At 37.2% G+C, this 10153-nt stretch overlaps 1 protein-coding gene and 1 long non-coding RNA gene across 2 annotated transcripts in view; one reads left to right on the top strand and one right to left on the bottom strand.

Annotated features, from left to right (window-relative positions):
• OTUD6B (OTU deubiquitinase 6B) overlaps positions 1-3773 on the bottom strand; it is a 16657-nt gene extending 12884 nt beyond the window's left edge. Inside the window, exons 1-3 of the mRNA XM_023222934.2 lie at positions 3488-3773; positions 2647-2798; positions 312-392 (exon numbers count right to left, since the gene is read on the bottom strand). Coding sequence (XP_023078702.1) covers positions 312-392; positions 2647-2798; positions 3488-3662 — 408 coding nt within the window. The 5' untranslated portion in view covers positions 3663-3773. The remainder of the gene's footprint in view (positions 1-311; positions 393-2646; positions 2799-3487) is intronic.
• On the top strand, positions 3773-6447 carry LOC111549733. The gene is made up of 2 exons (XR_002733815.1): positions 3773-4027; positions 4136-6447. It is a non-coding gene; the product is annotated as an uncharacterized LOC111549733 (long non-coding RNA).
• Positions 6448-10153: the final 3706 nt, after the last annotated feature.

Here is a 10153-nt window from a genome sequence, read left to right as displayed (position 1 = left end):
TCCCAGCGTCACTCTCCTATGAGAGCTGCAACCTGAATATGTTATTTCATATTCTCTTAGGACCATTTTCTTCTCCATAAAATGGGGATAAGAAATCCTACTTCACAGGATTATTGTCAGGACTAAATGAGATGTCATATAAGCAGCTTAGCATAGTATGTAACACACAGCAGGTGCTTAATAAATGTTAGTTCAAGTCCCTTGACAAAGAACTGCATCATTTTTTTTTTCATTCTCTTCCTATAACAAGACCTAAGATAGTATTGAACACACAGCACTAACTTATATACTTGGTGACATGACTTTCATACCCGTCTCTTTTGTGCTTTTGATATCCGAGGTGGCTGATTCTCAAGCACCAAGTTTGAAATGTTAACAGCAACAGAATCTATCTGAAGGAAACAAAAAGCATTAACAAGTCAATGTAAAATACTTTTTAAATTAAATTATTGAAAATCATAAATATATCTAATCCCACACTTCAAATTTGAATAACAGCAATAGACACTGTACTAGATAATATGGTTTTGTCTCCCGTCTCTATTTTTATGGAAGAATTTGACAAGTTCTCAAGAAGTTTCCTTCAAAGATCATGCTCATCCCTGCATGCTTTCCTTCTTTCTTAGAATGCTTACTCCATTAATCTAAATGCAGTAGTGTACTTCCTGTAAGTGCCCATTCATTTGGCACTACACTCTTCTTTTCTCTGACTACTGACAGTATGTATAAGATACAGGTCACGTGCTGGCTCAGTTCATTATCACCTGCATAACCTTAACTGGCAAGAGAAGCCTTCTTCCATCTTAATTAGCCAAAATCTGATGAGTACTAATCCTTGACTCTAGTAGGAAGTTGAGCTTTTCCTACCCTACCCTTTTCCATCTACAAACTGATAACTGCAGGCAGAAAATATATTTAATTTACAATATCATTTGATATTATAATCAATCCTAAATGGCTAATGTGTGCTTGCTAGAGTTAAAAAAAAAAAAAAAAAAAAGATGCTAGACTTTTAACCATAAGGATGAGTAGCTAGTATTACTGCAACTATAAGTTAAGCCAGTTTTTGGTATAACACATGCATAGAACAACTCAAGGCCTTTAATACACAGAGACAGAAGTCTCCAAAGGCTATGTCCCAAATAATCAAAATATCAAAATCAGATAGACTTCAAAGAGTGGCTATCAACTATAGTGAAATTAGAAGTCTTGTTATTCTTCAGAAGAATCTGCTAAAATTTACAAACAACTATATTGACAATAGGCAAGATAAAAGAGATGAATCTGAAAAATAAAAAAGCAATGGTATTAGTTTTGGTAGTATTCAGAAAAGAAAACCAATTTAAATTAATGAAAAAGATAAATAGTTCAAAGTAGAATGGGAGTTTGTGTTTTAACAGTAGGATCCCATGTAGCTTATGAATCAAACACTTTTGTCCTTGGAAACCTGGGAAAGAAACCTCAAAATTGAAAGGTCTGAGGGAGCAAACAGAACTATCTCACTAACAGAAAAGATGGGGAGACAATTAGGACCACCACAGTTGTCACATCGCAATTTAACACCTGGAGTATCATGCCTTGTTACCTGGAGATGAAGTATATTAAAGGCAAGGAAAGTTGGGAAATAATGACTAACAAAGTTAAAGAAATTTAGACTATATTTAATGTACGGACCATTGTAAATAGCACAGACAAGCTGCACTTGTCAACAGCAAACCAAAAATCAACCAAAATTTAAGTATGGCAGGTAAGATTTTGCATAGACATAAGAACTTTCTATCAAAGATGGAGGCTGTGGAGTCTATATGACCTTTCACATCCAAAACCCATACAATAAATACCACACTATACAAAGCCATAACAGAATTCAGTATTCACTTCCTGGAGTAAGATAGTTCTCATTTGGAATTCTGGCTTTGGCAATTAATGGCTGTTATGACTTCTGGACAAAGTTCTTAATCTCTCTAACCCTGTTTCCCACTTGAAAAATGGGATTATGTACACTTACTTCATAGGTAATAACTCACAGTGTGTTACTGAGGTTAAATTAGATAATATATATAAAACAAAGTGTTTGGCACATATGTATTAGCTCCAACGATAAAATAAATATTAGCTAAAATTATGAAAGTTAGGATGCTCCAACTTACAAGAAACATCAGTAAAATTTCATTCATTACAATTTGTTCATAAAGCAGTTTTATAATTTAAAAATGATTTCACATTCACTTTCTTGATTCTTACAAAAACCTGTGCTTAGACAGCAGAAATATTTGTATCGTATTATATATGTGGGAAAATTTGAGCTCAGAAAGATTAAGTAACCTTGCTCAGGTTACAATCCCATTCAGTCACAATTCTGGGATCAGATGCCTGGTCTTCCAACTTTCATTTGGTGAAGCTTCATCTTTTGGGCAAGTAAATAGGTAAAGAAGTGTAGGTAAAGAAGTATAGCACTGTCTTTGCTGATCTCCCTTGTAAAAACACACTGTCCTGTGAAAAACATTAATGAGAAGTGATGCATGAGCATAACTAAGTGATTTCATTTCCCTACCCATTTTATGATTTTAGATAATAAGCAATTTAAGAGAAGTGGACAGCTGTTTTCAAATGGTGTAGGCAACGACAAACGTTTATTTCACATACCTTATTCTCCTTAGTAGTCAGCTTCAATTGCTCCAGTTCTTCTCTATGTTTCTGTTCCATTTCCTTTTCCAACTTGGCCACATCTTCGGTGAGTTGCTTCCTCCTCTTCTTGTCATTCTTGGGAACAGCATTCTTCATGCCCTGAATTTTGGCTGAAAAGCCATTAAAATCATTAAGTCAGACACGCAAGAGTAAAAGAAGATGAGAAACAGGAACCAATAAGGGGACAGTAAGGGGAGAAAGGTACAGAAAACCTAATTATAGAAGAAAGAGTCATCACATAACAGACAGCTACAGAGACAGAAGGGCCCAGATGAAGCTGAGACCAAAAAAAACCCAAAAACCTTCATTAACAAAATCTTGAATATGTTTCGGTTGTTTGGTGAGATAGGAGAAGGAAAAAAACCTGACTGTAGCAAGTTTTAAATCTTTCTGCTATCCTTTCTGAACCTCCTAAACTGAGGTGAGTCCATTCAAAATACACCCATTAGGGACAAGAATCTGTAACTGGGGCAGGTATAGAAAAGGGAGGCATAGTGGGTTTGGGAGGGGACCAGTCTGGGTCCAAGACCGCGGCTTCGAGGTATTTTCAGACACCAGCACCCATGCGGCGGCGCGGGGTAGGGGGCACGCGGCAGGCCTCAGAAGGGGAAGCCTCTGAAGGTTGGGGAATTAAAGGGCCTCCGGAGCAGGGAAGGCGGGAGAGAAGAGGCCACTTGCTACTAGGGGAAGTCTAGGGTGATCCAGGTAAGTCACGCCTTAAGATGCCCCAGAACCGACCCGCCACGCGCCCTTCCTGCAGTCGCGGCGGCTTCCAGATTCCCGCTTCCTTCCGCCTCACCTTGCAACTCCTTCTTCTCTTTGCGATGCCTTCTCACCAGCTGCTCTTCCTCATCAAGCTCTTCGGTCAAGACCGCCTCCATGAGGACCAGGTAGCCCAGCACAAGCGCTGGAAGAAACCTGTACCACCGGCTGGTAGGCACCTTCCACCCCTCAACCCTCACCCGGGGCTCCATTGGCTACGGCTGGGACCCAGCCCCGCCTTCAAGGCGGCACCGGATCTAAACCAAGCCACTGCAAAGAGGGGAAGCTTGAATGGGGTGCTACGCGTGCGCACTACCGTGACCCTGCCGTGATGGGCGGGGCGGCAGGGAAGGAACCAGACGGCGAGCGGAGAAGCGGAGTTTGCAGCCTCGGAATTGACTAGAACGCTAGAGCCCCGTCTGCCATAAAGCTAAGCGCTAGGCTCTTGGCCCTGACGTGAGGCGCGCAGAGATGACGTAAGGGGACTAGTTTTCAACGTCTGTTTTATTCCGTTCTTCAGAGGACCTTCTTTAATCTTTGATTTTGGTCCCTGCTTCTAAGAAAAGCAACTGAAAAGGTAAGAAAGAAAAATAAAGCGTTTTAATAAAGTCGTCGATAATTATCAATGGCAATTTTTGGGCTGTTTGGGGCTGTGTGGAATTAAATTATGTTTATTGTTTCCAAGGTCGTAATACTGCCCCTCAGAAGAAAGGAACAGCGCTAAGTAATCGAGAAAATGCCTCCTCTTGGAAGGGATATAGAGATGGAAACAGAAGATATAAGAAAGATTGAGAATCTTATAATACAGGAGCTTAAAAACCTGTGCGCGATAATAAAGAGGGTAATGTCAGAGCGGTTGGAAAATACCAGGAAGTTGAGAGAGTTAACAGAAGGGCGCACGCTGGATTGGCCACAAAATCGAATTGCTAAAGTAAGTGCAAAACGACAAATAGTCACAGAATACAGAGAAAAGGGGAAAAGAAATTAAGAGGAGAAAAAGAGATCTAGAGGGCCGGTCCAGGAGATACAGTATATGCATAATAGGAATACCTGAAACTGAGGACAGAGCAAGTAGAGCTGAAACAATAATTAAGGATCTAATAGAAGAAAATTTTCCAGAATTGAAGAACGAACTAGATCTACAAATGGAAAAGGCTCACAGGGTACCTTTAAAATTTAATGAAAAGAAAGAAACACCTAGACATATCCTGGTGACGTTTTTGAATTTCAAGACAAAACATTTTGCATCCACAGAGAGAAAGCAGGTTACTTACAAAGGGGCAAAAGTCAGACTAACCTCAGATTTTTCTCCTGCAATTCTAAAAGCCAGAAGACAGTGGAACAATATCTACAGAGTTTTAAGGGAAAATAATTTTGAGCCAAGAATTATATACCCTGCCAAGTTATCATTTCTTTACAAAGGAAACTGGAAGACATTCTTAGATATACAGGGGTTAGGAAAGTATATCAATCAAGAGCCTTCCCTGAAAATTTTGCTGAATGATTTACTGCAGCTAACAGAACCTGAATTAAAATAAAAGAATAGGGAGGCAATTGTATGAAAGAATTAATGGTATGCATTAGAACTAGTTAAGGAGCATAGAGTTTAAATTGTTATGTATAGGGCATTAAAACTAAATACAAAAATTGAAACGTAAGCTAGGTCTAAAATTTCAGTTTACATTTAAACTGGAAGGGCATGCCACATGTTCAATATATTGGACAAATAGTGTTTTATTTTTAGCATGTAGTATTGTAGATACAAATATGCATGTTCTTAAGCTTAACCTAAGTGAAAGGGCTTTGTCACTGTAGATTGGACAAATAACAGCATTCTGAATGTCAAATCTGACAAAACTGGAAAACAGTACAGTTTTATTTCAGTTATTTTTAAGTATAGCAGGAAAAAAATAGCAAGTTTGTCCATAATGTTACTACTGATACTGTAAAGAAACTTCCAAATCACTGGTTTGGGAGGGGGTGGATACATCCTCATTTTCTGTACATGTTGCATGGGGAAAAACAGCAGTTACTGCATCATATAGTTTATTTAAGTAAATTTGACATGGAAATAAGTGTTAACTACAAAAATAGAATATATACGTTCCAATGTTTGGTTTGGAAAAGAAGTGGTAAAAAAAAACAGCAAAAGAAAAATAGCAAAAAGACATTAAAATTAACAAAAAGTAGATTGATAGTACAGATGATGTATAAACTGGTTAAATAGCCCTATTACAATTGAAATTGGGTCAAAAATCAGTCTGTAACCTGAGATACATTTGTATAAAACAAAGGATCAAAGAGTTTAAAGATAATGAAAACTATAAATCATAGAAATAGCAACATTTTTATTAAATAGAATCTAAACATAACAAGACATTTTATGTAAAATATACAATATAGGATGTAACATTTAACAAACTATATGGTAAATAATATGACAATATATAAAATATATGTTCTGTATCTTCATTTGGGTGATAGTTTTACTTATGTACATTTATGTACATCTATTTTAAAACATACATTTAAATTAGTGCATTTTATGTATTTAAAATTTGTTGAGTAATCCTTCTGTATGTATTATTAAAGAGAATATAGCAAAAAATATGTTGGACTATGACTTCAACATTTATGATTTCTTTTTTAGAGACAAGAGGGTCTTGCTTGGTAGCCTAGGCTGGAATGCAGTGGCAACATCATAGCTCACTGCAGCCTCCAACTCCTAGGCTCAAGTAATTCTCCTGCCTCGACCTCCCAAAGCACTGAGACTACAAATGTGAGCCACCAGCCCAGCAAAGTTACAGCCTTTGATAAACCAAGTAAATGGAAAGTTAAGAGAGAAAAGGTAGTTAAATGTATGTGTAATATATATATTACTTTTCTACCTTATTTTTACATTCTCTTCAAAAAATCCTGAAGCACTTCTAAATGATTTTATACTCGGATATAGAGAAAACATTACTATATTTCTAGAAAGCACTCATGACCACATTACCAAAAAAAAAAAAAAAAAAACCCTAGAAAATAATAATTTTCAACCCTGAAAAATCACATACTTGGAATTTTGTTAATGTTCTTAAATAACCTTTGGGTCAAAGAGGAAATTAAATACTGATGATTTAGGAAATACAACAATGAAGATAATTATACTTTACATGCTATGGGATAGATGTAGAAAAGGCAAGAAACAGGAATTAAAACACTAAGTGAAAAATGGAATATGCATATGGGAAGGACTCAGGAACTAAAGTTTTTCAATTTTGCTACCTTTCAAATGAGGAAGTAGTCTGCCTTCATAGTGGATTTATCCCCAGTATATTATGAGGCCACCGTTAACTACTTATTTCTCCCAACTGAGCTTTAATGTAACATAAGGTATTCTAAGCATCTGACAACAACTGATTCTCAAGGAAAGGAAATCCCAAGTCTCCTTTTATCTTTCCCCTCCCTGCACTGTTTTCCCCTTCACAGACCTCCATATAACAATATTTTGATGTACAAAAATTTTATTGAAAAGTATAGCCTTCAGAAAAACAGCATCAGCATTACCTGGAAACTTGTTGGAAATGCAGTATCTCAGGTCAATAGCAGCATAGTATTAGATTACAAAATCTTACACATCTACAAGACTTCTCAGCACAGTGCATTATACATTGTGAATGCTCAATGAATGCTATCAAGAATATGTGTAGAAAAAAATATTTGGATGTTGCCAAAACATCAACAGTATTTATATCTGTGTGGCAGCTTTTTGGATAGTTATTTACTTCTTTATTTTTTTAACATTATATTAAAAGAAAAAAACTATTTTACTTTTATACATTAAACATTTCCTCAGAAATTTTGAAAAGTATATAGATGATGATAAATGTTACCTGTTGTGTTAGTACATTCTCACGCTGCTATAAAGAAATACCCAAGACTGGGTAATTTATAAGGAAAAGAGGTTTAATTGACACAGGTCTGCATGGCTGGTAAGGCCTCAGGAAACTTAACAATTATGGCAGAAGGAGAAATAAACATATCTATCACAAGGTGACAGGAGAGAGAGTGCAAAGCAAAGAGGGGAAAAGCCCCTTATAAAACCATCAGATCTCATGAGAACTCACTCACTATCATGAGAACAGCATGAGGGAACTACCCCCATGGTCTAATCACCTACCACAAAGTTCTTCCCCCAACATGTGGGGATTACAATTTGAATTACAATTAGGATGAGATTTGGGTGGGGACAAAGAGCCAGATCATTTCACTTATGATCCCACCATGTAGAGAGACTCTGAAAACAGTGTATTTCCTGGTCAATTAAATTACTATTCAAATTTAGATAATATATATAAATTCTGCTGCATTCACTTTCAATTATAAGACATTTCTCCAAGTCAATTATTTTTCAAAAACATTTTTAACTGCTGCATATTTTCCCATCACACAAAATAGCTGTCACTTTTTAGCCCTTGCTTAACTTCTCAGCAATATGTGACACTATTACTGCAATATTTGCATGATTGAGTCTCCCTTCTGTCCACACTTCTACAAAAACCCAGTGTGCTCTTCCCACCCAGCTGTCTTAGTTTCCTGTTTAACCTGCTTGATTTCTCCATAGCAGTCAACGCCATCTGAGATGGCCTTGTTAAATTGGGTGTTGCCTGTCTCCTCCCTTGGCTTCTATGATACACCCTCTTCCTTTTTATCTCCTTGGTTCTGGACGCTCCTTATTGACTCTTCTATCTCTTTCTGAAATTCGCTGAGTCCCCTAGGGCTCTGGCCCAGGCTCATTTTCACTCTACATACTTTCTGCCAACTTCATCCCATGTCTTCTAATTACCACATCCATGTGCCAACTGGACCTTTCTCTCAAGTTCTAGGGTGTATTAAGATTCTCCAGATAAACAGAACTAAAAGAATATAAATAGATACATAAGAAGTGATTTGTTATGGGAATTGGCTTACACAATTAAGTTGGTTTTCTGGGTTTTTGGTTTGTTTAGTCTTGTTCTTTTAAAATAAAATTTATGTGTTTCCAGGATTATTTTTGAAATCTTGGTACATGGTATCAGTCTACTCCCCAGACAGCCCCGTGTATTCTGGATTCATCTCTGATCCCATTTACTCTTGAGTCCTAGAGCTTTAGCCATACTTTTTGTGTGTGTGTGTGTACAAAAATCAGATTTCCTCCTGTCACCAAAGTTTTTTACTAGGTGCTTCCTTGATTTGGGAGAAACAGTTCTGAAATTTAGTAAAACTGACTTTTTGTTATTAAGATCAAAATTTATGTTTCACTTCATCAGAGATGCCTCACCTAACAACAACGTACATAATGGTATCCCCCACATTCATATCACCTATTGCAAGGAACTGTCAATCACTTTGCCTGCACTATCACTATCATGGTCCTTATTACTGTCTGACAGAATCTCCTTTTGGCTTTCTAAAAACAGTTTTACTGAGATATAATTAACATGTAATAAACTACAACCAATCAGCCAGTAAGTGGCACTACTGTCCTTTACCTTGCTCATGTTGGAAACCCTGACATAATTCTTGACTGCTTTTTTCCCCTTATCCTTAAATATCAACAAATAATTACGTCTTATTTTCTAAATATGTTCCCAAAGCAATCCACTTACCTTTAGTTCCACTAGCACCACTCTAAGTCCAAGCCTGAATCGTTTCTCACCTGTATTATGGAAACATGCTTCTCGCCAGTTTATTCTTTATAACAAAATAAGAACTTTATAAAATTCAAGTCAACTTAGGAGTTTCAACTTAAGTAGGTTCTCAATAAAATGTATACTTCTTAATGTGCTTCTCAAGACCCATTCCAGTCTCATTGCACACCACACTTGATTTAGTCTATTTCAGCTTTTCTGGACTTCAGTGCCTTGAACTTCTATACTTTGTTTTCCCCAAGGAATGAGGTGCTTTTGGAAATAGGGCTTTCTCAACACTGGAAATATTTATCCACCGTCATTCCTTGACCACCCTGTCTAGAATTATTCACAATTCTTAAGCATTCATTCTCTATTGGAAGCACCCTATTTATTCCCCCCTTTAATACTTTTACTTGCCTTCTATCTGTTTCATGAACTTGAATGTAATGAAACATAGAATAACTAGATCTGTCTCATTTGCCTTTGGGTCCTCATTACTTAGTATTGTGCTTAGCCCATAGAAGCCATTTAATAAACATTTTAATCAAGCATGAACGAGATGATAGTGATAATAAAGGCAGATAAAAGAACACTTAAAGTCACTTTTAGCCTTAAAATTATACAATTATGGGCCGGGCGCGGTGGCTCACGCCTGTAATCCCAGAACTTTGGGAGGCTGAGGCGGGCAGATCACGAGGTCAGGAGATCAAGACCATCCTGGCGAACACAGTGAAACATCGTCTCTACTAAAAATACAAAAAAATTAGCCGGGCGTGGTGGTGGGTGCCTGTAGTCCCAGCTGCTCAGGAGGCTGAGGCAGGAGAATGGCATGAACCCGGGAGGCAGAGGTTGCAGTGAGCCAAGATTGCAACACTGCACTCCAGCCTGGGCGACAGAGCGAGACTCTGTCTCAAAAAAAAAAAAAAAAAATTATACAATTATGGAAGTATTGTCCTATAATTTATCCTGAATATTTTTCAACTGTAACATGAAACCAGCCAATGGTAATTAGAAGACAAATCTTGTCTTTGTTATGATGTTTTACC

The sequence above is a fragment of the Piliocolobus tephrosceles genome, chromosome 7 (genome assembly GCF_002776525.5).
Source record: "Piliocolobus tephrosceles isolate RC106 chromosome 7, ASM277652v3, whole genome shotgun sequence".
Lineage (NCBI taxonomy): Eukaryota > Metazoa > Chordata > Mammalia > Primates > Cercopithecidae > Piliocolobus > Piliocolobus tephrosceles.
Note: the sequence above shows the minus strand (reverse complement) of the source record. Positions and strands in the feature narration are given on the sequence as shown.